Source organism: Coccidioides posadasii, chromosome 3, assembly GCF_018416015.2.
Source record: "Coccidioides posadasii str. Silveira chromosome 3, complete sequence".
NCBI lineage: Eukaryota > Fungi > Ascomycota > Eurotiomycetes > Onygenales > Onygenaceae > Coccidioides > Coccidioides posadasii.
The window spans coordinates 1,343,373-1,368,489 of NC_089409.1; the positions used below are offsets into that span (position 1 = coordinate 1,343,373).

Below are 25,117 nucleotides of genomic sequence, written 5' to 3' on the forward strand. Positions count from 1 at the left end.
CAACCTAGGAATCTCGACGGTTCGCCTAGAGATTTTATAGGGAAGCGGTCGGACAGCTTGTTTTTGAAATCAGTGACGGTTTCTTTCGTAGGAGCAGCAATAAGGGCGTCGTCAACGTAGATTATTAGTAGCAGGCCAGACTCTTCGTCTATGAATACACATGGATCTGTATCCTTTAGTGGCTTTAAACCGATCTCCATGAGAGCTTTTGTGAAGGTCTCCTGCCAAAGATGTCCTGCTTGCTTCAGTCCGTACAGAGCTTGCCGGAGTCTGCAGACGAAGCCTTTTCTTTCTGTTCCAGTTGGAAGGCTCATGTAGATCTTATGGCGCTTAAGTATGGCATGCAAGTAGGCTGTAACTATATCAACTTGTTCGCAGTGCATATCTTCAACCGCTATTTTTATAAGCGCGAGCTTGATAGCTGATTCGGTGACTACGGATGCAGCAGTCTCGTCAAAATCGAGGCCAGGGCGTTGGAAATTACCGCATATGACCCATCTAGCACGGAAGGAGATAACGTAGCCGTCAGCATTCACTTTCAAGTCAAAAACCCATTTGCCAGGTAGGATCTTAGCTGTAGGATCTATTGAATCCGTCTCAACTAGCTCCCAAGTATTGGCAGCTTCTAGCTTCTCAATTTGTTTTTCCATAGCACTCTTCCATTCGCTGGCGTATTCGCTAGTTATAGCTTCTTTGTAGTTGCGTGGAACCTTAACTTTGTAAGCTAGCAGGTCGGCTGCGAGATAGGAAGCGTAATCTCCATATAGCCTTGGTGATTTGCCTTTAGTTGTACGGCTCGATACGCGTCTTGCGGGCTGAGGGTTCGGCTCCATTGAAGCCGTAGGTTCTGGTTCGCGTGTAGGCGTGGATTCGGCGCTCTGTCCCGGTTCTTCCAACGCATCTCTGAACATCTCGTTGTGGATTTGGCCCTCGATCGAGTCGTTGTCGCTATCTCCATTATATGGAGGCTCTGGCGTTTCTTCGATAGTCTCATGGACAGGCTCTTGGAATCTCACCATGCGTTCAGGTGCCGAAGGAGTCTTCTGAGGTGACGGCGTTATTGTTTGAAGCCGTGGGCCGTGCATTTGCTCCTGCATCCAGAAAGGTATTGGGATCTCAGGGTTCTCAATCAGGTTAGCTCCTTGAGCACGTGCCTCCGTAGGCTCTTGTGTTGAAGCTGGTAGAAACCTAGTAGCAGCTTGCTTCGCCGCCCCCATAGCTTCCTGCTTTGGGAAGCTCGGAATCACAAAGGGTTCTGTAAATCTATCCTTCGGCTTAGGATCTTCCTTTTTCGGGAGGTCTGGGATGGCATCGACATCCTCGTTGAACTTGGCATCGCGTGTACGTATAATTTTGCCAGTCTCCGGGATCCAGATCTTATAAATATGTCCATTCTCGCCTTCATATCCGACTAGGCGACCGAGTTGAGCCCTGGGTTTCATTTTATATGCCTTATTGTAGTTCGCTCTATCCTCTGGCGAAATATGCGCGTAGGCTATACATCCGTAAGCTCGTAGGTGCTGTAGATTTGGCTTCTTTTTCCAAAAGAGCTCGTATGGCGATTCTCCGCCTCCAGCCGGAGGGATCCTATTCGTAATGTAGCAAGCGGTTTGCAAGGCCAGATCCCAGACTTCTTGTGGAAGCTTCGCTTCTAAAATCATGACACGACTTATTTCTACTAAATAGCCGCCGATTCGTTCTGCTACGCCATTTTGCTCAGGCGTGTATGGAGCGGTCACTTCGCATTCGATTCCACGGGCCGGGGCGAATTCCTTCTTAAATAGTGAAAATTCGGTGCCTCCATCCATTCGTACGGTATCCACGTAGAAACCTAGTAGATTCCTGAGCCTCTCGACATGCTCCTGGAGGCTACGTGAAGCTTCAGCTTTATTCTTGAGTAGTATAACCCATTTAAAACGCGTGCAGTCATCCACAATTATTAGAGCATATTTGAAGGCTTGAAAACTCGTTGGCTTTATGGTTTGAAGGTCAATGTGGATCTTCCGCCCAGGAACCGTAGACCGGATCTGTGGTGTTCGGGATATCTGCCGTTTTGACCTTCCTAGTGCACATGCTTCGCAATGGAAAGTATCTTGGCCTTCTATTTCGATTTCCTGGTCTTTTGCCGCTTTTCGTGTGGTAGGGAATGCGCAGTGTCCCAGCCGTCTATGGAGAAGCTCCGGCGTGAGCTTCATAGTAGCGTACGTCTGTTGAATGGCTTTCTCTTGCTGATGAAGTGGCTCTGTCTCGAGGATCGTAACACCATCACTTTTCTTAGCATATCCCACTAGTTTGTGGTCTCTTCGTGTTCGCAGCGTGTGGTCTACTTCCGTAAAGTAGAGATTCAACTTTTCGGTCAACTGGTTCGTGGAAAGCAAATTCGTGCCTAACTTCGGGTTATACCATGCACGTATATGGATCTCGTTGACAATGCCATCCTGGACGATGCATCTAACGCGTACTATGCCACTACCCTTTATGGAAATGATTTCTCCATTCGAAGCCCTGTACCAATGGTCCGTAGTAGGATCAAAGCTAGTAAAGTAGGCTTTATTGCAACAAATCGAGTGGCTGCAGCATGTGTCAACGAGCCAGGTTTCCGGACCAACAGCTCTTTCGGATACGGATGCCACCAAGCCAGGTCCGAATGCCATGCCGGCGAAGCTATTTTCAAATCCCATTATGAGATGATTTTCTCCTGTATTATCCTTAGCATCTTCACTGGAATTTGGTTGCTGAGATTTGAATTGGCTCTGGTTTTTCTGTTCAGGATTCGTGTGCCATCTTCCTTTGGGCCTTGGTCTCATCCATAAATGTGGCTTTGGCTTCCATCCTTGATATCTCTTGTCGGTAAAAAGGTGAGGGCATTGTCGTATGGCATGACCCGGAGTCTCACAATATCCGCAGTTGTCACCTATTTTGCTAGGTATTTTTTCGCATAAGGATTTGACATGGTCATCCCACGAGACTCCCTTCTGTGGAGCATATTTCCGTACGATTTGCTTGTTGGGGGCGGTCTCTTTGGATTTGGTTTGTCCGGCCATATATATCCCGCTCGGAGCTTCCACATATTCCTTTGCCTCCTGCACAAGATTCCTCATATCCTCATATGTTATGTCACTTGGGTTTGTATTTCGAACTATTGATAGCACACTATCCGCGTAGTTCTCATTAATCGCTCGTACACCCTCAATTATCTTGTTAATCGCTAGGGAAGGATGTAATGGATGAGGAGCTCGCAATGCCCCCTGGTATCGTTCAAGCAGTACGTCGAGGTATTGCGTAACTGATCCATAGTCGTGTTGACGTGTGTAGAAATAATTCTCCGCCGCATGGATGCATGTATTTTTATCAGGCTTTAGGAAGAGCTGCTTTGTGTAGAATATCATGAGAGCAGGGTCATCAATGTCGCCTCCATAGTGCTTGCTGATCCGATCTCGAGCATCGTCTTCCATGCTTAAGCTGAGCCATGTAGCGAAGGATGTCATGGCACTTCGCCATTTGATTCGTATATCTTCGGAAGCCTCTGTAGGCTCTGGCACCACTGCATCGTATAGAATCCCCCAGCCATAGTGGTTTAGCTGCAACCTGACAATGTTTAACCAAGTATTCACATTTTTCTCGCCTTGTAGCATGGGGATTGACCGAATTGTTGTTCCAGTGATGTCTGTAACCATTTTGTCTGCTATATTGAAATTCCTTTCGATTCGGGGAGTTGTTTCTCTGAACTGGCGGCCCGCAATGCCGCCCCGTAGAAAGCCAACCCGCCGTGTGATGCCCGCTGGCTGTGAATGTGCACCCGCGTTGGTGCTAGCATCCTCCATATGTCCCGCTGGACTCATATTTCTAGAGGTTGGATTGGGGGTTGGAGCTAAGGAGCTCTCCAGGTCAATGTCCATCGTTCCGTCAAGGGTTTTTCCTCTTTTGGCAACTCCAAAGGCTTCAAAGATTCCTAAAGAAGGGCTCAGAACCTCTCGGAAGGACCTACGAGGCTACTAACCATATGCGGAAGCTATAGGAACCACGGAACGTGAACTCAATAGATGTGCGTGCCCTCGCTCCTCTCATCCAAAGGATTGTGGGATGAGAAGCGAGACGAAAACTCTGCATCGGATCAAAGAAGATCCGAGCCGCTAAGCTGGAGACTAACTACATAGAGACTAGTGTCTCGACATGTTTCATTGGTGAAACAGCTACCCTAAGGCTGAGAGAAGAGTTGGAGAAAGATCAAGATCGCCTCATACTAAGCTAGGTTTAACACGCCATAATCCAAAAAGCAACCAATAAGCAAGCATACACAGCAGGGAAAGCAACCAATGACAGGCGTCCAGCACCATTTTCAATGGGGACAAAGGGCGTCGCTGTTGGAGGAATAGGGATACGGGTTGCATGGCTGCCGCCAGAGCTTTGTAAAGTTCTTTGAGATGGCCTGGGTATTCCTGTATAGAACACCCCCGATGGTATTGTTGAGAGACCGGGAGGTAGCTGGAGCGAAGCAGGGATGGTCGGTTGAATTGTGCCCGTGGCTGTTGGCAGGAATATCGATGCCCTGTCGCTCCCTACCACAGTGACGTAGGTTGCATCCGAAGGCATATGTAGTGAGAATGGATGCGTGTATAGCGCCTTCGTGCCTGCTATAGAGCCAGAGGGGTGCCCTAACGTTGCTTGGGAGAAGCCCGGTGACGTGCTTCCATCCGGTTGGCTCGCGAGGGAAAAAGCAGAAGCCAGAAAAAGTGTAACTGTCTGCATGTTTAGCATCATAAGAGTTCAATGTTGCTAATATGGCTAGCATCTGAAAACTGGCGAAAGTGTGGGTATAAATACTAGTAGGCAAATTTCTTTGTATCAGGCCGATGAATCTTCAGATCTGACGAAATGCCGAATTGAGGATCAAGCGCTGAAGCTTTAGCCGCCTGTACCCCTTTGACACTGACTTTGCTAACCTAGGTATAGAGTGCCCTTATTGTTCTTTTCCCTCTATCATCCCACCAATTATGACGTCGTAAGATGGTCTCTAAACATATCGGTAGGCCTCAAAACCGAACATCCCATACTAAGCTGAAGCTAAAGATGGTATGCTCGGAATTCAGATTCCACCAACTCAAACCTGCAATCCCTATTGAAAAATCCTGAATAAACCAAAGATAGCAACCCCCCATCTTGATATGCTTTTCACCAGACATCTCAGCAGCCACTCCAAACGGGCATTTGAACGATTACGCCAGGGAATTTGGAAGACTTTTTATGCTGTCCTGGCATGCGACAGCAGCTTCAAAAATTCGGAATCCGTCTTACAAACAACCTCGAATAGAGAAAAATAAGATAGCGATGGCATCGAATCAGACTAAATCACATCTTTATGTCCGACAATAATTGCTTAAAAGAAATTTAACCTCTGGAAGGACATTGCAGAAAGCGAACGGGAGAATAATCAGAGGTAAACTGGAGTTGACTCAAGCAAAAGGGACAATTAGAAAGGTTGGCCAAAACATATTTCAGGGTTTTGAGAGCAAACTTCAGTTGTATATTATCCTCCAAGTGATGGGAAAATCCAGGAAACCAGTAGAGCTAAAAATCCATTCAAAATTTATGGTCAACATTGAAAGCCATATGGTCGTATATCCTGTTTGACAACCTGACCAGGTGCAACATAGGCTCCTTTATGAAGGCTAACTCCCGGGTATATGATACATCCAGGGCCTACCCAACACTCCTGCTCTATGACAACGCGGCCTTGTGTTGGAACATGAAAGGGAATACCGGATGTCAGTATCTGAACACCCGCTCCAATCCAAGTACGTGCACCAATCCTGATAGGAAAGTTGTCAAGAAACTGGCAATTCTCACTTATCAGGACATCCTCCCCAATTTGAAGATTATACCCATAAAGGCATTTGAAGGGCGATTCAACGATAACTCCAGGTGACGGGGAAAGAGGGCCGGCATTTGGTCGTGGCATCAGGACGTGTAGAAAGAGCTGATTCCGCTCCTGCTGGCAAATCGCGGAGTCAGGCTTACAGGCCTCATTAAATCTCCACAGCGCCATCCGGCAGCGCTCACGGTCATACTGCAGAGCATCGGGGTCAGATGTTTGAACATAAGCTGATTCGGAAATGATATCTCGGCTCTGGATTTCGTGAGTTTGCCTTTCTCGAGATTTGGTCGTTCCTTTCACTTTAAGTTAGTAAACTGCTGAGAGAATGATCGCGAGTTCCAATTATCATCTTATTCCCAGTCCTTACCCACTTTCTCAATATCCCAGGTACCTTCAAGCTTCATCTTCTCTTCGAATCTCAGCATGAATTTATCCACACTCCCGTTTTCTGCGGCATCTAGTCCATTAATGCCCACTATAGGCGGGTAGTAAGGAAATGAATGGTGGTTGCGGCGCCGCCTGGGTCTCCAGCTGTCGCAGTGCCGCTAGTTCAACCCGGCGCCTCAACCCCGGTAGGTGGCGACTTGCTACTGTATTATTCAAAGACAATACCGGTAGTTTCGTGTAATAATTTTGAGGGTTACATTAAACAGCAAGTTTGTCTTTTCGGTTGCTATGCCGCACGGATTATCACGGACATCGAGGTAGTAGTCAACCCAGAGCATCCAGTCAATTTGAGGGGAACGTGGTGCAACGCTTCTATATGGATGGAAATTAAATACTGGCATTTTCCACAGGAATCTATAAATAATTAAATAAACTCCAAATCGAATAAGCTTCCAAATCGAGATTAAGATTATAAAAAGGTATTTCTGTATTCCTACTTCTTCATTTGTGCATTTCTACCTTTGGCTGATTTCTCAAAGTAAATATGAGCATGATGTAATTCTATTGATAACCATTCGTACTCTATTGTAAAAAGAAACTATAGAGATTATGGACAGCCTGGAAAGCCCATTGAAGCAGAAATAACCAGACATCTTTGGGGTCGCTGCAGAGGATAGACCACTGAAGTGAAGAAGAGCTTTTTCAAACCCCTAAATTTGGCCACCGTCCACTGTATCGTTTGTGGCTGACGCTCCGAGGAAAGCAAGCGTATCATGCTCTAGCATTTCAATTCGTCGAGTGGAATCAGACAGAAGATTTTCAAGAATTTCTCTTGCAAAAATAGCCCGCTTGGGTTGTCTCTGGTATTCGCATTTCCGTAGGATGTAGGTTGCCTTCTTGCATCCATCCAAGAGCCTATAGCAAATGCGTTGAATTGCTCCACAAAAATTTGCTTCCACACGGAGTCGTCCTTGTTCACGGAGGATCTGGTCCCTGCTTGGCGGGGGTAGGCTTTTTGAATATTTGAGAGCTCTTGGAAGTCGTTCAAGATTGGATGTCGTTCCGCCGCACCGCTGGACCTGAAGGTCCAGCGGCGATATGGGAATTATTTCCCCTGAAGGCGTAACAGGGGCAACTCCAATCTGACCAGATCGCTCCATCTTTCTTTAAGTCAATACCAGTAATCAAATAAATCATGTTGGAAACTACATACCTTGCGGAAAGTTTAGTATGTAAAAAAGAATACTAGGTAGTCCAAAATTTATAGTAAGAGGCTTCAAGGCTTATATGAAGGATTCGGTGAAGATATTTCGACATTTCCGTCGATCTTCATTTTTAAAGCGGCGCTACAAATATTCCGCCTTTCCCCACACGCATTGGAGCGCAGAGACTGTTTGCTAAAATCTTTTGATTAATGCTGATCTTGATCGTATCTTCTCCCTACCAAATGAGAGGTGGCACGGGAAGCCAAGATAGCGGGATACATACTAGCCATGTTGAAGCACAGGTCGTAGGTCGTGAGAAGTGTGAGAAGGGTGCGGCATTCTCCTCCCTCGGATCATCACATAAACAAAACGCGTTCCAACAAAATTCTCCCTCAGCTTTTCAATCGGAAATACCGTGATAAGACAGAATAAACACAACAATGAGGTGTTTTTCCTCCGTTCCTCCTCATCCTCGTCATTCTGTGCATTAAATTCCGCGACTGCCTCTTGAGGTAGCCCGGGCTGATCCGCACATATCGGAGGAAGCTCAGTATCACAAACAACAGACAATTCTGGATGATCAAATCTTGAGTTCCACCATGTCGCCATCTAGATGCTGTAACTTCTAGTCCTCAATAGCTGGTTCATCCACTAGGAGGATACCCAGCGGCTTCTTATCGACCATTAATTGTCTCACAGCACGAGTATCTCAGTAAGTAGCTCCTAAGACGCTGACGCCACAGGTCAGATCTCAACCTTGGCCAGTCCACATCCTCATCCATTTTACCCTTGCGGAGTTTGGCGACGAAATCACGCGGACCCTGAATGAACTTCTCAAGATATGCCATAAGATAAAGGCCGCAGTCGGAATTATTAGACTGCTTTGGTATGCCTTTCGCCGTCATGCCTTTGACGTTTTTGCTGTTGATGTCAAGTGATTGTTTCGCCTTGCCTTCTTCCCTAAGATACTTTCGAAGAATGTCTATAGTTCGCCGTCGTAAACACCCTAAGGAATCAATTGAACAAGAGAAATGCGTATTTGAGCCAAAGCCGAATAACCAAACAGCATATAAATTGACCACACACTTGTACGCAAACCTCCTGGACGTAGCATTGCACCATCTTCTTCTTTGCGAAATTCCCTCTTTATTGCATTGATCACGGCCAAATGCCCTCCGTATCACCTGCGATGGACTACCTCCAGCAACTTGACGAGGAGCAGCTCGAAGCACTTGCAAAGGAACTGGGCCAACTTCCTGAGGAAGACTTACCACTTTCCTGTCTGGATCCGGCTCTCCTTAATCCAGATTTCGATTTTAGCCAAGAGCCATTCTCAGACGGCGCTACGAACTCCACACTTCTCTCCATGGATGAGGCCGAAACTCTTGAGAAAATGGAGATTCCAGGCCTCATTTCGGATCTTTCTGAAGCACCATTAGAAAAAGTGGCCGAGAAAGTTGAAGATCTCTCTGAACAGGTTCAGACTCTGAAAGCCGAGTGGGTATTGATCATGAATAGCTAAGTGGTTAAACTGGAACTCAGCCTTCAGGATAAGAATGGGTGAATACTCCTCCCCTCCTTGTTACCGGCAGCTTGGTACTGACCCCTCCAGGAAAATCAACCGCTTGACGAATTATATCGAGCAACTGCAGCCTTTCCTCCAGCATATCGGGGATGCTATTCATGATTTGTCGGTTAAATACAAGGAAAAGTGAGATCCAGAGGGACGGGTAGCAAGAGTTTTCTATTTATCCTAGCTGTTTCCTGTCCATTTTATCCAGTTGATAGTAACCTTGGACAACACCCCCTGTACATGCAATATCCCTGCCGCATCTCTCTTCCATCATGTGATTTTAGAGTTATTTTCGTCTTCTGGATGTACCGTGGGTTTAGTCAGTTATATTACGCTCATCACACCACTTTCTGCGTTCTCCCTAAAAATTGCTCTTCAGTGCCTTCATGACATTCCTGGCGAACTCCAAGCCCAAATCTTCCAAAATAAAAGGACGCATCTACCTGCTTTATTATTGAATTTGCGAATTAAGGGCCTCATGGCAGAAAATCCTAATCAGCTCTCGCAGGTAAGTAGGACAAGAATAAGAAAAATATCATAGATGGTTAACCGGGCTAACAATAGAAGATCTTATCCGCTGCCGAAGCTCCCAACCAGAAGCTACCGGAACTCCAGGTGCAAGGAAGATACCAAGACCATTCCGGCGCGCAAGAGGCTTTGGATAGATTGCTCTTTCAATACACCGCCGTACTGAAGCCAGCTTGGAAACGCTAAATGAATTGATGGATATGCTCGAGCAACATAATGCCAGTTTGCTTATTATGGTAGAAGAGCAGGATAAACTAGTCAAGTCCCTAAAGTTGAATCTGGAGCGCCGCGAAGTGTCAAGAAATAGGAAACCGGATATCATGTAAAGTAACTCCCTGAAATTTGCTGTGGACCACTACCTATTTGGCTACATCTGATACACAATGAGCAGAGCACAAAGTGGGCAGTATTGCGCCGCTCTCGTATCCAATCGCGTTATCGACGTGATACCTGGACTGTGCCTGGTAATAAAGGGTGCAATCAGGGCGATTCCTCAATTGAATCGCGCTGATAATAGTACGGCTCAATTCGGTCCATTCGAATTCGCCCTCGGCGTGGGAGCCCTGTCTTTGTTAAACGCGTGAATTCTCATCACGTGGGGCTGTGTCAGCGCTGTTGGAAGACTAAGGATTGGATTGGTTGGAGGCCTATCAGGCTAGATTAGAAAGGAGTCTTGGCGAATGCCAAGACCAGCCTTCAACCAGACCAAATAATTCATAGATTTCTCTCTTTCTGCCTTTCTGCCTTTTTGTGTGTTTACATCAAATACATACTACAAACAGATAACTGACACTTGCCTGCTTGGAACAGACAAGCTCAGACCCTTCCTCACAACACTCACAAGCCAGCAGATGAAATTTTCTTTCCCTTCATATTTAACACTGAGCAAGATGCAGCTGCACTGCCTTCCAAACGAAATTCTTGATATGATATTATCAAATTTACCCTTCAATTCCGTAATGGCGTTGGCATATGCCAATAGGCAATTCAATCTTGCCGCCCGAAGCCGGATCGGCCGATCAAGATATAAAACTTTCATACTTCGCACCATCGCCAAAGAAGGGCGAATGAAACTGTTCAAGGAGATTTTGACCGATGATTTGAACAACAGTGGCGTACCAGTGCCTAAACCATATTACCTTATGCTTGGAAGGTATGGTACCAAAGAGCTTTGGGAGTTTGTGGAGAGAAGGTCTGGCTATGGGTCTGTCATCATGGATTTTGAATTCAGTGGCTCTACTCCCCTGATGTTAGCTGCTCAATATAACAGCGATGATGTTGTTGAATGGCTCCTCGAACATGACATGGGTGCTGCACGGAGAAACAGCATTGTCTTAACGGCCCTAACTATTGCTATGCGGTATGGACGATTGTCAATTGTCAAGTTACTCTGCAGAAAGGTTCCGGCACTTCCACGAGAAGTGGAAATAGCCGATGCACTAGGGAGTCGGCCTGATGTTTTTGACGTTTTGCTTGATGCTGGTGCGGCAATCTATAGGGGCGCCCCACGGACATGGGGGCACTGCCAAAACTCCGCAAGTCTCTCCGTACTTGCTCGCCATAAAATCAATCTTAGCTACAAAGATCACTATGGCAAGAGTGTGCTACATTATGCAGCCTCAGGAAACCCGAAAGCTACCAGCTTTTTCGTCGCCCATGGACTTGACCCCGATCTCCGAGATGGAAAATCAAGAACCCCTTTATACTATGCGGTCAACGGGCTCAAAATCTATCAGCCATGTGATAGATGGCCCTCTTCCTATATTCAAGTCATTGAGATTCTGATAGCTGCAGGTGCTGACCCGCTGCTTCCATGCGAGAATGAAGAAGACACTCCTCTAACACAAGCATACCAATGCAAAAACCCTAGCAAAGTGGTGCGCTGTTTGCTACCGGAGCTGGCAGTCATAGATACTCAAGCTCTTCAACAGAAGAAGAGAGAGTTGCTGGGCAGGACTTGTAGGGCTAGGAGTATTACATAACACCCCCCATGCTCCGCAGCTCGCAGGCTTCTCCCAAGCAAACTCCTCCCAGGCTCAATTCACTCAAAAACGCGATAAAAAAAATAAATTGCCAAATTGGATTCTAGTTTCCCTATTCGGACTAGTCCGAATATACCCCTCGCCGCCGTTTGGCCTCTCTCTCGTGTGAATAACCACTGATGTTGAAATCTCTCGTATTGCGGTAATTATTCCCCATCCACCGATTCCACGCGTTCGCTTTTACTAACCCTCTGCCTCTCGAGTGTTAGGTACCTCGTCGGTTCGGGCGTTCGTATTACATTGCCGGGGACGCAGCCGCGTGCCGTCTGCGCTTTCGCGGCGGTCGCCGGCGCTTGAGTCGATGATAATCTCGATGCCATTCGTCCCCGGAACCGCAGCGTTCATGGTTTTATTCACTCCCGCGCCACTGCCGCCGCCGCTGGCCGCCGCGGCGGCGGCAGAGGCACGGGAGGCCTTGAGAGTCTCCATTCATAGGTGGTGAACAAACTCTTTATAGGGGTCGGCCCCAAGCACCTTCGTCGTTCCGTTGGCCTTGTTCACAGCTGTACTAGTACATTAGTTGAGGGAAGGAAGTTTCATAGAGATCTAATACGTACGTATGCGGTTCCGCTAGGTGCCCCTCTCCCCTAGCTTCCTAATTCCCTCTCCTGACACGTGGCCGAGCAGCCTGATGCAGTTTGACGTCGTCGCCGTGAAATTTTTGATAATGTTTTGTTGTGCCAGTAGCTGTTTCTCTAGCAAGAAGAGCTGAATGGGAAGCATCGACGTAATCCCGCGGCCCCTGAGGCGCTTGATTGCGTTGATTGACATTTCCTCCTGGCGCCTATTAGTCCTAGCACGTATTCTCAGAACCTACCTCTTTTATCTTTGGCTTGATTGAATGAGATTTTGTGCTTCTCCTCATCTGGTGCTGAACAGAAGGCCCATCTGATATCTCGGCTATATGTTGGGTTGGAATCATGATGCTACCGCCGGAGGCGGGGTCAATTAGGATGCCAGTTCGTATGCGAGGTTCCAAGGCATAATGAAAATAGAATCATGATGCTACCGCTGGAGGCGGTTCGCATGGGAAATTCAAAGGCATAAAAAGGTCAGATCCCGCTGCAATATCTTTTCTCATCTCCAAACTTTACCACATTCTGCCCTTGAAGCTTTTGCCAGCTTTGCTACTTGCTATCCATACACGCCATCCTCCCATCATAGCCTCGACCAGCAGCCCCTTCAGCCAGAGTATACCAACATGGCTGACGTGTCTCCAACCACAATGAATGCAATCTTGTCCGGGCTTCCTCTCCAGCCCTTTGACGAAAGCCTTCCTGAGCTTGCACATACTCCTCCTGAGCAACACACCACGGTGGAGCCTGCCTACAGCAACGAGAATAAAATCAAAGAACTTGAGGCCGAGTAAGCCAACTCCTTGCATATCAGAAGCTTTAAACTAACCTTCTCATAGGGTTGCCTTGTTGAAAGGGTGAGTACGGAACAGGACCTCTGGCATAGAACTAGCTAAACTTCCAGTATTGTGAAAGGGCTGCAGAGATATTTGGATCGTCTTGAGCCATGGACAAAGGAAGTCCATGCAGCTCTCTCGAAGTTGGGTAAAGAACCCCAGTCAGCGTCACCAACACGATCCGAATTGAGTATGACGCTACATTCGCATAGTTGAGAGGATTCTAGCGAGGCAGAATATTGGTTAAGCCTTCTGTTGTTATGGATGGAGACTGTTTATCATTACGTTGCGTGGTTCTTTGTGGTGCATGGACGACTTATTCCGTGAGACCCGGGAAGAGAGAGGGGGGGTTTCAATATGGATGTCCTACTTTATATCAATATATGTTAGCAATCATGTCTTCTTGGATGAGAGAAAATACCCAACCTTCAACAATGAAATTTCACCATTTCAAAAAGCTCATTCAGTCATTTCTCAGACCCTGGTGAGGAAGCGATGCAAAGCCCTGTTGCCATATTCTTTCCAGGGAGCAATGTTTTTCCGTCCCGAGCTCTTCTCGACGGCTTCTGCCCAGCGGACCTTGAGAGACGGTTGTTGCTGACGCATCGATTTCTTGTCCTTTGGTACCATGGATCAACTCACCCGTCATCACCTCAACAACAAAGTTGAGGGGTTCATCAGACTGATCAAGCCATCTTCCGTCCGCGAGCTAGCTTCTTCCTTGCACCCTGAGAAGAAGCCATGCCGGATCTTCTCAGCTCCGATGAAATGGAGCTATAATATCTGCTTTCCAGTCGTTTTCACGGACATAGCTGACCAGAGTGCCGATATTGAACCCACCCGGAGTGCTGAACGATGGATGATCCGAATCCCTCTGCTCCCACGCCTTGCCTTCCCTGAGGAGAAGATGCGAGGCGAGATAGCAACGATGAAGTAAGAAACTCAGCATATTCCCGCTTGTTGACAGACTCTAACAACACTGCCCTGCTACATAGGTACATTTCTCAGAAGACCACCATCCCTATCCCACATCTTTTCGGATATTCCATCCACCGAGATAATGTTCTTGGCCTTCCCTTCATGGCTGTTGAGTACATTGCTGGCAAGACTCTCCATGGAATTGATGTGCCGCGCCTTTCAGATGAGCTGAGGTTGCATCTGCTCGACCAGCTCGCTGACGTCTACATTCAACTCTATCGCCAGCAGTTCGATCACGTCGGGGCTCTCACACTTGATGGCGATGATGAAAAGTGGGTATTCGAGCATAACCGCCCTCTCACCATTGAGCTGAATGACCAGGAACTCAGCGGGATGAACAGCTCGGAGATCATCCCTGCCCGCCAAACCTATAATTCCACCATCGATTACGCCTATGCCGTTCTAAAATTAGTTTTCAACGACTTTTACCGCGGGAGAGATAGTATCCTCAATGAGAAGGATGCACGGAATTATTTATACGGCATATTTGCATCCCAAGGCATCGTGATGGAATGGGTCAACCAAGAAGACAACCACGGGCCGTTCATTCTCATGCACGGGGATTTTCGCCCCCCCGCCCAATATCTTTGTGGATGATGATCTGAACATCATCTCAGTCATCGATTGGGAGTGGAGTCACACAGTTCCGCCACAAATGTTTGTCCCGCCATCTTGGATTACCGGCCAGGAGCTGCCGGCTGCCACAAGAAAGCCCTATGACTATAGTTTTATAGTACAGGCTTCCCGCTTTGAGCGAGCTACGATGGAAAGAGAAGACAGATACTATAACCCAGAGAAGAGGTATAAATATACTCTTCCTATAGCTCAACGCTTGGCAACGAACCTCCTGCCAAAGAAGATGTTTATCGCGTACGCACTCTTGAAACCATGCTATTTGGGGAATGTCTACTGGAACCTGTTAGATCGGGCATACTATGGTGAAGACAGCAGCAAGAGAGTAGAGAACTTCTTCAAGCTTCCTCTGCGGAAGCCACTAGTGGAAGAACTACAGAAAAAAATATCCGAATTTGAGGCTTTCAAGCAGGAATTGGAAGCGGCAGGATTAGAACCAATTGCACCCGAGCCAGCCAAACCGAAGAAACAAGACCTCCCATCCGTGAAACATGAGCCCGCTGCTCTACAGCGAATATGGGAGCACTTTGATGTCGAGAGCGTTGTTCCTTTCCTCCCTCATTGGCGGTATTGGTTGCTAGTTGGTGTCAGTGTCTCTGTCTGCTGCATTATGGTTAGACAGCGGCAATAACGTGTAATGCTCACCTATTACCTTTTCTCTTCAGCCTTGCTGTGATAGCAACGTGATAGCTCGTCGTAAAACAAGGATCCTTTCCTTAATATCTTCCAATTCCACCTGATGCCTTTGTATTTCCTCGTCAGCGGACATTGTTTCGGTGTGGTGGCGCAAGTCCCGCGAACGTTTCGCACTGGAGGAGAGTAGCTTTAAGTTTGCATCCTGTTCTTTCAGAGATTTTATAGTCTTCAAGCTTAAGCGCCTGTTGTTGGAGTTGCTCTTGCTCCTTAAGTTTTGCTTGGAGCTCAGTACTGATATTATCAGAGAGAGTTCCGGTAGTCTGAGAAGCCATTTTATTTTACCTAGAGAAGCGGGGGCGGATTAGCATCCAGGCAAAATTAGGGAATGGATACAGATCCCTTACACATGGAATGGGTTTGCTGTGTCAGGACAATTTGACCCTCGGCTCTGCAACTTCAAGAGGAAAGTATCTTGAGGGGGATGAGGGACTGATCTCATTTTTATGGTTGTTGGAGCAATCCTCCTGTTTCTGCCTGTCCTTTGATGCCAGCACATCCTGCAGAGAGCCAGGACAGATCAACCAATTGAGTAAGAAGGAACATGCTGGCATGCATGATTGCCTGATCTGAAGGCCTCGGGCGAGGATTTGGGGGCCGCTCGGGCTTATCTTATTTGTTCTATCATCCTTTGTGCAGGCGTCGCGTCCCACAAAACCCTTCACATGGCGCTACCCCGTCCTCTCTCAGCCGATCAAACCAAGAGCCATAACCCTGCGGCGGTGGCTGGTTTGCCGTCCTCTTGGCCGATTGGATTGATTAGGGCTCTCTGTCGACTCCAAGCGGTCCGATGTTCTTCCGATGACTTCTGCTTTCTGAGGTCAGTGCCCAGCGACTGCAATGGGGCTGAGATTATTCACACATCCACTCATATTCCTTCTGCCATCGCCCTCTCGCTCTGCAGAGCTCACCGGGTGGAGACTGCCCAGGAATGGATGGAGCGCGGATATCCAAATATTAACTGGGATGGCCTTGATGAACGTCTCAAACAAGACCATCCCCATCTGCAAGTTGTTCTTGATCCTAACTACAAGTCACCTTACAAGTCAACGCTACGATGTGAAATTTTGAGTCAGAAGCGCTCCTTTTTTGGAAGACCGTGGCATTTTCCCGGCTATTATGGTCCAAGAGGGGATGAGCTGCTGTAAGTTTCCCTGTATCTACATCTTTCACCAGTAGGATATCACCTTAGCACACCACCTTTTGAGGCCTGGGCTTGCTGGATCAAAGCTCAGCACAACAAGTCTCCTCTTATCAGTCAACAAAACACAGTTCCTATCGTCCACGTACAAGCGTTCCGGCGATTCGATTTCCGCAATGACACCCTTGGGTTGCCAATATATTGTGTTCCCCCGCCGTGTCTTAATCGATAAATAAAAGTCGAACTCCTCGCAGTCTGAAAACTCAACAAACATAGAATCTAGAGTACCGAACTCTTGTAGCCATGCCGTCCAATTACCGGAGTCCAAAATCGAAGATTTAGGCTGAAGAGTTGCCCAAAGCCCATCCTCCTGTAACAGCATATCGGATTCAGGGAATCCCTCTCGCCAGAAGCCATCCTCATCTTCCCTGCCCAGTTGTTGGAGGTAGTGTTTGTTGCTCCAGTGGACATAGTCCTGCTGTGTATGGCAATTCTCCACAATAAGAAGTTTTCCGGTGACGCAGTCAGCCATGAGCCTTAAACTGTCCGAGTAAAGCTCATTTACCATTGGTGGACGTCGATATATTGTCCACCTCGGAGAGACTTTCCCGCTTGCTGGTAAGACAAGGTACGTATACCAGGATGCCTGGCTGCCAGGTAGCATTCCAATTGAAACAGCATGAAGGCACCCATCTTGAACCTCAAAACAGACATCTTTCCCAATATCAAAGCTCAAGAAGTTGTGGAGTCGGACCGGCATTTCGGGGATGATTTTGCCAGTATCTAACCTGATGGCTTGTATGTACCACTCTTTGGTACCCGCAGCCTCTAGCCGATAGCCATACACAAGCAGTGTGCGATCGTTTCGGACGAAAGTAGGGCGTTGGGTAGACGGAAGCGTTTTAACCCATGAGGTGTTGGAGTGGATATTGATGATGTTAAGCGCAAGGAGAGAGCATGACTCTGAAAAGCTCAGGTAGGATATAAAGCCACTGCTATAATGCAGAAGCTCATATTGGCAGGGACCAGTCTCCAGAGGAAGATGTTCGACGTGACCCCGGGAGATATCCATCACACCAATACCACTGGTGTCTTGGTAGCAGAGAACACCATCTTTCATACGGAATCCGATTATATCGTCAATCTGACCCACAAAATAGAGGCGGCCTGTATCCATGGCATTCATTCTAAAAACGGTACGGCGTATGGCATCATAAAAGCTGATTTGCTTTTGATCCGCCAACTTTGCGTCGAGGGTATGAGGGATGTGTGCCTAGGAGGAAGTCAGCATTACTTCTAATAATATCAGGCAGGGAGGTAGTACCTGAACAGCAATGCGAGCACAAGCATAATTCTGAGTTAAACTGTAAATTTCACGACAGCATTGGCTGAAGGCATAGTAATCCTGGGGCTGAAGGTACGCCGCAATTTCGCATATTAGTTCTCTCGGAAGAACTGCAAGTCTTGCACGCTTGTTTTGCTCCTGAATTTCGGCTTGCGATAATTTTGCCATACCTGCAACGCGAGCTGCCACGGAATATTGAGAGAGTTGCTTGAAGAAGCCCTGGCAAACCAGAAGCTTTCGGAGAAGTGCCAAGACCCTAAGCCCAGGAAGGGAGAATCGAAAGGGCAGGCGCGGTGTTAGGTAATCCAACTAGCACCTCGCTCACGTGACCCACATAGATTAGCCGAGATTCCCCTTTAGGTAGCTTAGTGAATGACAAGCATACGAGTCCTCCATCAGACACCAACGTTTCAGTCCGCGCATTCGCCGTCTGAGAGCAACTAGATCGAGTGAATAGAGATGCGAGCGGAACAAGCGGTTGACAGAATAGCCCCTATCATTGACCTGTCCTTAATCGTCACCTCGCCCACGATCATCCGAAAGGAACGTAGGCGATCATCTCTACCATTCGCTCGGTATTCCACTATCCCTAGTCATTCACTCGTCCTAGTCATTCACTCGTCCCAGCCATTTGCTCGTCCTAGTCATTCACTCGTCCCAGCCATTTGCTCGTCCTAGTCATTCACTCGTCCTAGTCATTCACTCGTCCTAGCCATTTACTCGTCCTACATCTACGGAATGTTACTAGTCATTCACTCACTGACATTCACTCGTCCTAGTGCCTGACTCGCTCTAGCCATTCGGCTCGTTTCGGACTTTATATATAGTGGCCGAGAAAGACGAAATAGGGAGACAGTTACAGGCGTTAGGCAAGGAAGCCCAAGACAAAGTTCCCTTGCCACGGACGCCAAGACAACACTATATCCGAATCGGCATAGTGGTGCTAGGCCACTCTAGGAAATTAGGACCTCGCACCATCACGATTATCACTACATACAACAGTAAATCTATCTTGTCATTCTGATCCCCATTGGCCTGTGATATTCTTTGGCAAATCAGGCTCTCTCATGAGCTTGTGCTTGACAGTTCCTCTTTATCTAAAGTAGAAAGGTCTTGCAAATCGCAAAGGTGGCGATAATAGCCGTCGCGCCTCAAAAGCTCCGTGTGTGTACCCCTTTCTATGATCTTGCCGTCACCTACTACAAGTATCTGGTCTGCCTTCTTGATGGTAGAAAGGCGGTGCCTGTGAGAATAGTTAGCAGCAACACTATGCCGCCTTGAGAAATACTTACGCAATGATTATTGTGGTCCGACCGGTCGAGAGCCGCTGCAGACCCTGCTGAACTTGTGATTCTGTCTCACTGTCCAAGCTGGCGGTGACTTCGTCCAGGAGGACAATCTTTGGGTTCTTAAGGATCACCCGTGCTATTGCAACACGCTGCTGTTCCCCGCGTGACAGGCTTGGCCCACCGTCTCCCACGACAGTATTGTAGCGATCGGGGAAACTCATAATCTTATCATGAATGGCAGCAGCTTTGCATGCATCCATGACCTCCTCATCGGTGGCATCCAGCCTCCCAAAGCGAACATTGGCCATGATCGTGTCGCCGAAGAGCTCTGGGCTCTGGGGAACAATGCCGAGTGTTGCTATCAGACTATCAAGGGTGACTTTGGAGATATCCTGCCCATCAACGTAGATAGTTCCAGCTGTCGGATCGTAAAATCGGAGGAGCAAATCTAGAATTGTTGATTTTCCTTCTCCAGATTTTCCAACAATGGCCGTAATCCAGTTTGGGAAGGCTTCAAAATCCAGGCCTTTTAAGACCTTTCTTCTGGGATCATATTCGACGTCCCGGAATGCTACCTGTCCCTCTTTGTAAACCAGCTCTTGAGCGCCGGGCTCATTGGTGATAGTTGGCTTCTGGCGCAGTAGGCCAAACAGAGCCTCAGCATCTATCATACCCTTGACAATATTTCCGAACCCAGCCACGAGCTGATTGAGAGGGCCGGAGAGCTGAGCCCAATAGGTAAAAAGCATATCAGACGACAAAGAGACAATGTCCTCCGAGGATTATCGAGGAGTAAGTTCGCCTTTCCTTTGCCCTTTCACGTAATGAGAGGACTAACCCGACTTAGGAAACACACAAAAAACCAGTGTAGTACGTGAAAATAAAACCGAGTTATCTCATTCTAATTGTGCCATCATAGGGGAATGCAGGGAGAACAGCCATTTGCCTGGGATGTCACTCGACAAAATGGAAGAAGTCATCTCGCAGCGCTGGAAAGCCACAGAGGCCAAACCAAAGACCGGCTAGCAGGCAGGCTGTCTTGTGAACAGAGAAAACACTAGTGTGTTTATGGGAAAGTTTCGCAGTGATGGTGGGAACTGTTTTTGATTGTAGCGTCTTAGGTATAGTCGGGGGCTGTTTCGGAAGCGTCAGTATTAAAGGCTGGGACGAGATGTGGAACGCAAATATATTACATATCATAATAAAATCCTGGGCCTGAGCCACTCCCTCCCTTGGAATAGAGCCTAGTCGGATTCAGATCGAGATTCGCTGCATCTATCAATGGCCTTTTTGCCCCTTCGTCTCTGTCATTTTTCCTTGTTGGCGTCGTCAATACTGTCGTAGCTGGGCCTTTTAAGAAGCCTCTGCCGACTGTGAGAGCCAACCGACAGACCATCTTTCGCTGTTTGGATGGAAAGACGTTGCGGCTCCAGAGAGAAGATAATGCCGGCAAGCTCATTTTTTGCGCTTTTTGCAGTAACAGCCATGTTCTGATACAGAGGCGACCGGCTGAGCTCAGCGGCATGATCTTCGGGATCTGTTCTGTGAAGTACATCGCCTTCTAGCTCTGGGACAATAGCAAATATTCCAATGGGGGCGCAGAGTAGCATGATGTTTGTATGAACGCTGAACTCATCACTCACTCGGGGAGCGGACCCATTTTCATGAGTTATCTCACCCGCACTCGCGTTGAGTTTCACCATCAGACCCATAACCTGATTCTTCACTTTCTTGCCTGTCAATTCAATGTTTTCGAATGGAGCAAAGTCGCTCAGAGTGCAAGCAAGACCTTCGTAGTCATCATCCGAGAGATGGTTGAGTTGTCTGCATCTCTCTTCCCAGTCACTGTGCTGCCAGGAGACCACATCCATCTCTTTTCGAAGCCTGCGGACAACGGGATAGTCGCACCTGCGGAGAATCAAGCATAGGTGAAGCAGGCTCTGGTACACAGTAGGCCTCTCGGTCTAAAAAAGCAGTGAGTAGAGAATTCTAGCAGTGGACCTGAGAGTGCATACCAGGATAGGCCTTGCGCCGTGAGAATGCCGTCTTGCCTTGAGGCATGCAAGCCTCGCTTTAAGCTCTCTCATTTCCTCCTCGCACCTTCTCTAACAAGCTTGAGTGGCACCATTGAACGTTGAATATCGCCGGGAGTCTCGGGCCATGATGGGTCAGTTAGAAAAATTTGAATCCTCCCAACACAATCAGCAACCGCAGGCAGACGAACGTCGAGAACCGCTCTCCAGCACTCAGGATGTTCGGCGATACCCCTTTGAACGATGTCGCGGATACAATATAGAGCCTTTTCTAGTAAATGCAAACTACCACATAAGCATTTCACAGGCGATTTGGGCGCCTGACGCTCTATTTCATCCAGGGTAGTCATAATCTTCTACCACTCTACCACCACAGCCTCCAGGTGGTCAATTATCACCGCATCTCGAGCCTCGCAGATTGATTCGAATCGTTCCCCCATATCTCGGTCACTGATAATCCGCAAATATGCCGTCTCGGCGTCCGGAGAGGTACACTGTGCAACCGCTGCGGCATAGAGGAAGCTTTCTATATCGCAGGAAAATTCTACAGATATATTCTGAACCCCAGAAACCCGAGGCTCTATTGCAGCAACAGTAAGCCAGCCATCCTTGGATCGGAAAACATGAAAAATATCGGCAGGGCCTAATCCTGTAGAGGGAGCCGTGGATGTGGGATCAGAGTCAGGAATAAAATAAACCTGTTTTGGGGTCGCCATTGCTGATAGTCTAACTCATTCTTTAGCAAAGCCCGTGACAATAATAGCTCTCACCTTACCTATCTATTGCTGCTCTTAGCAGCGTTTAATCAATAATGTAGAGTGTGGCCGAATGTCTGCGTACCGTCGGAATGTGGGGTTGATAGTCCTGGGGGTTAAGGGTCAAGTAACCTGCTGGTTTGAAGGGGAAAATCGCCAGTATATATATTTGAACGTCACCAATGCCTGCATAAGAGTTGATTCCATAGAACCGATAGTTCCCATGGGGTACCATGGTCATTATCCCTGCTCGCCTCCCAAAGGGGCGATGTCAATGGAACACCACTCCTGCTGATCCTGAAGAACTCAACGGTGATCTCTGGGCATCCAAAGAATACGAGGGCAACCGCGCGAACTTTTTCAAGTTAAACACGAAAAGAAAACAGCCACATGGCTGGGGTGGAAGTACAAGACACGCGAGGAATCGGTGTGCGGCCCAAACGCTCGATAACTCGTCTTCAAAACGTGACTTAATATTGACAGATTTTAATACGGCGTACTAGTGGGCTTACGGTCAACAGTTGTTTAAAGACAAAACCCGGCGGCAGCGACGACTGGACATTGAGCCCTTAATACAAGATTATCAGAAACAGAGGCTGAAGTCAGAGACCCCCTAGGCAACCGTCATGTCAAGCCTTAAATTTAGAAAGAGATCATACAAGTAGTCAGGCACTTTTTCCAATATCCTTAACCGCTGCTTGCAGCTCATGCTGGATAGCATTTCCTCAGATCCTCCTTGCTTTGTATTTCCGCTACCTCTTGTCTGGTTGATTGACCTCGGAATGAACCATGCGCATGTGTCGTTTGAGCCCGTCAGCGCGACTAAAGGTCCCCCCGCAGAGAAGGCATTGCGCTTTTTGCTTGCGGGCATCGTGGATCGTAGCTTGGTGTCGAGTTAGATCGTAAGGTCGACTGAAGCGCGAGCTGCACGACTTGCCCGTGGACAAGTTAATGTCGTTGCACCGGTAGTTATGAGATTTGCGCGTAAACTGGTGGTGGGCTAGTTGCTTGTGCTCCTCTAATTTTGTAGGCGTCTCGAAGCGTAGTGTGCACTTGCGGTAGGTACAGCTGTACATATTCTGATTGCTAGGGGAGTCCTGGGGCTCCCTGCCCGACTTGCGCAAGGGTGATATCAAGTCACTGGAAGGTCGATACGTGGGAGAGGAAGAAATATTATTTGTCGTACTCAACAATTTGCTGTTGGTTCGATCCATCAACGGGGAATATTCGGGGGTCTGTCGCACTGGTCTGTGGCTGTTGCTAGTCTTTTTGGGCAGTTGAGGGCATGATGGTGATGGCTCCAAGCCGTATTGCTTCTGGGCCCCCACAAGGGTCTGCGAGAGGAAAAAATCATACTGCGCCGGCTGAGAGAACATTACAATGGTTCGCTCTGGCACCTCCCGGCATTCGACAAACCCCGGGGGCCAGATGGTTTCAGGTTCTGCCCACTGCCCGGGCTGTAGTAGTTGCTCAGCGGACAAGAATGGAAAGGGCTGCTGCGGATGCGCGCTGTGGTGCATGAAAGGGGGTATCCAGCAACCTATCCGCATCCATGGTGTCCTCCTCGTCGGAGTCACCGGTCAAATCCACTACGTTCATGTTGTTGATATCGAAAGGCTTCATTGTTCTGGCGCCGGGAGGAATCATAGCAAAATTGCTGGTGGATGGCTGGGAAGGTTGTAGAGACCACTGGTTGCGATCACTGGCAGGTTGGGAGGCAGACGATAAGGTGGTGGGTGTTTCGAAGAGAAGGCCAGCTCGAGGGGCGCGGAAACACCGCTTCCTTAAATGTCCTTGGTCTCCCTCGCCTCCCTGCTTTCCCCTCCCTCTTCTCCTCATCTCTCCCAACCGTACCACCGTGGGAGATTCACCAATCGCGCAGCGCGGCTGCTGGCTCAGAACCCTCACCCCACTTCCCTGAGCCCTTTCCATCCCGTCTTGATTCTCACCTCCCGTGATCTGTCCCCTTAAAGTCATCGAAAGCCATGGAAAGCCAAAGAGCCAAAAAGTTAGCCAGTCCGGTCCATGCACGTCAGAGCACATGAGAGAATTTTCCCCTGAACGGACATGCACAATGCAGCCGAAAACACTGTCCCAGCTGACCACCCTGCAGCACCTGGCTGATTTCCAGTCCGAAAATCACCCTTCCAGCACCGGCCGTGATTGGAACCACCGGAGATCGCCGCACGACGCCCCCAACTGAGACACGTATGCCTGCCTTCCCTGCAAGGCGACACAGCAGCTGAGGAGGCAGCTGAATCAAATGACTCCGCGCGCGGGTCCTGAGAGAAGCGAGAAGAAGGGAGGCCGGCTGGCTCTGTCCGTTATGGAAAAGTCCACGCAACTGCTTGTCCCGCGAGCCTCTGCCAGGTCGGCCAGCGGGCGACAGAAGCAAAGAACACCACTCCCGCGCGAGCGCAGAGGGGATCGGACGATCCGGGGAACGGGGGAGAACGAGCTGGCTAGACGGTGGGTCGGGGAGCCGGGGAGCCAGGGAGCCAGGGAGCGCACAACCGAGGTGGGCGGGGCGCCGGACGAGGAGGGCGGCATGCGACTGGGGTAGGGGCTACGCAAGCACGGGGAGAGGGAGAGCGAGAGGAAGAGAGAGTGAGAGAGAGAGGGAACAAGAGAAGACGGTCCTCCCAGGCGGCGGGAGATCGGTCGGGCTTTATATCTACGGGCACGCACCACGCCAGGAGCGATCAGGCCCGGTCGGAAATGCGCAGGTCCTCACACAGGTGGCCGCTGAGGTCTGGAAAGGTATTACTCCGCGTCTGCAAACAGAGGAAGCCATCCTACTATTTCCCCGTCGCAAAATAGCCAAGTGTTGGATCGTCATATTTACAATCAGATCCCCTAGGCCGTGATCGTGTTCTGGAGTCGATTTGTAAATTTCAAAAGAGTGGTGGTAAAAGTATCGCCGTCTACCTCCAGAGTCCACCTACAGGTCATTCTCGGGGACAGGATACCTTGACCGCCTCTTGATTCCCATTTGCATCCTGCCAGATCCCTCTTCCTGGACGATCGTGGCGTTGAATGTGTACTTAATGCCTGATTGCTGTATGTGGGACTCTGTAACACGACAACCAACAAGGCTGGCGCTTAGCAAGAACAACTGACAAAAAGGGCAGTAGTGCAAGAAACAAAACAAGAGGAGCACCCCTTCCTTCATCTTGTATTTCCACTTACTCTCAAAGTCCGGTCTCCCCACATTACATTATCATCAGGC

General features: G+C 48.5%; 11 protein-coding genes across 11 annotated transcripts; 5 read left to right on the top strand and 6 right to left on the bottom strand.

Annotated features, from left to right (window-relative positions):
• Nucleotides 1-6,972: 6,972 nt before the first annotated feature.
• On the bottom strand, nt 6,973-7,422 carry D8B26_005382 (uncharacterized protein; the record flags this gene model as incomplete). Its single annotated transcript, XM_066124828.1, has 1 exon — nt 6,973-7,422. One exon carries the CDS (start codon nt 7,420-7,422, stop codon nt 6,973-6,975), a length of 450 nt encoding a protein of 149 aa, XP_065980909.1.
• A 1,234-nt stretch (nt 7,423-8,656) lies between these two features.
• Nucleotides 8,657-9,182, top strand: D8B26_005383 (uncharacterized protein; the record flags this gene model as incomplete). Its single annotated transcript, XM_066124829.1, has 2 exons — nt 8,657-8,964; nt 9,080-9,182. 2 exons carry the CDS (start codon nt 8,657-8,659, stop codon nt 9,180-9,182), a joined length of 411 nt encoding a protein of 136 aa, XP_065980910.1.
• A 1,345-nt stretch (nt 9,183-10,527) lies between these two features.
• On the top strand, nt 10,528-11,550 carry D8B26_005384 (uncharacterized protein; the record flags this gene model as incomplete). The annotated part of the gene is made up of 1 exon (XM_066124830.1): nt 10,528-11,550. One exon carries the CDS (start codon nt 10,528-10,530, stop codon nt 11,548-11,550), a length of 1,023 nt encoding a protein of 340 aa, XP_065980911.1.
• Nucleotides 11,551-12,811: 1,261 nt separating this feature from the next.
• Nucleotides 12,812-13,237, top strand: D8B26_005385 (uncharacterized protein; the record flags this gene model as incomplete). Its single annotated transcript, XM_066124831.1, has 3 exons — nt 12,812-12,975; nt 13,025-13,042; nt 13,090-13,237. The coding sequence occupies 3 exons, from the start codon at nt 12,812-12,814 to the stop codon at nt 13,235-13,237; spliced, it is 330 nt and encodes a 109-aa protein (XP_065980912.1).
• A 412-nt stretch (nt 13,238-13,649) lies between these two features.
• D8B26_005386 (uncharacterized protein) lies at nt 13,650-14,596 on the top strand (the record flags this gene model as incomplete). The annotated part of the gene is made up of 2 exons (XM_066124832.1): nt 13,650-13,954; nt 14,017-14,596. The coding sequence occupies 2 exons, from the start codon at nt 13,650-13,652 to the stop codon at nt 14,594-14,596; spliced, it is 885 nt and encodes a 294-aa protein (XP_065980913.1).
• A 58-nt stretch (nt 14,597-14,654) lies between these two features.
• Nucleotides 14,655-15,263, top strand: D8B26_005387 (uncharacterized protein; the record flags this gene model as incomplete). Its single annotated transcript, XM_066124833.1, has 1 exon — nt 14,655-15,263. One exon carries the CDS (start codon nt 14,655-14,657, stop codon nt 15,261-15,263), a length of 609 nt encoding a protein of 202 aa, XP_065980914.1.
• A 127-nt stretch (nt 15,264-15,390) lies between these two features.
• Nucleotides 15,391-15,600, bottom strand: D8B26_005388 (uncharacterized protein; the record flags this gene model as incomplete). Its single annotated transcript, XM_066124834.1, has 1 exon — nt 15,391-15,600. One exon carries the CDS (start codon nt 15,598-15,600, stop codon nt 15,391-15,393), a length of 210 nt encoding a protein of 69 aa, XP_065980915.1.
• Nucleotides 15,601-16,494: 894 nt separating this feature from the next.
• Nucleotides 16,495-17,979, bottom strand: D8B26_005389 (uncharacterized protein; the record flags this gene model as incomplete). Its single annotated transcript, XM_066124835.1, has 2 exons — nt 16,495-17,739; nt 17,791-17,979. 2 exons carry the CDS (start codon nt 17,977-17,979, stop codon nt 16,495-16,497), a joined length of 1,434 nt encoding a protein of 477 aa, XP_065980916.1.
• An 897-nt stretch (nt 17,980-18,876) lies between these two features.
• D8B26_005390 (uncharacterized protein) lies at nt 18,877-19,849 on the bottom strand (the record flags this gene model as incomplete). The annotated part of the gene is made up of 2 exons (XM_066124836.1): nt 18,877-19,054; nt 19,104-19,849. 2 exons carry the CDS (start codon nt 19,847-19,849, stop codon nt 18,877-18,879), a joined length of 924 nt encoding a protein of 307 aa, XP_065980917.1.
• A 558-nt stretch (nt 19,850-20,407) lies between these two features.
• Nucleotides 20,408-21,849, bottom strand: D8B26_005391 (uncharacterized protein; the record flags this gene model as incomplete). Its single annotated transcript, XM_066124837.1, has 3 exons — nt 20,408-21,064; nt 21,116-21,205; nt 21,502-21,849. 3 exons carry the CDS (start codon nt 21,847-21,849, stop codon nt 20,408-20,410), a joined length of 1,095 nt encoding a protein of 364 aa, XP_065980918.1.
• Nucleotides 21,850-23,358: 1,509 nt separating this feature from the next.
• Nucleotides 23,359-23,865, bottom strand: D8B26_005392 (uncharacterized protein; the record flags this gene model as incomplete). Its single annotated transcript, XM_066124838.1, has 1 exon — nt 23,359-23,865. The coding sequence occupies one exon, from the start codon at nt 23,863-23,865 to the stop codon at nt 23,359-23,361; it is 507 nt and encodes a 168-aa protein (XP_065980919.1).
• Nucleotides 23,866-25,117: the final 1,252 nt, after the last annotated feature.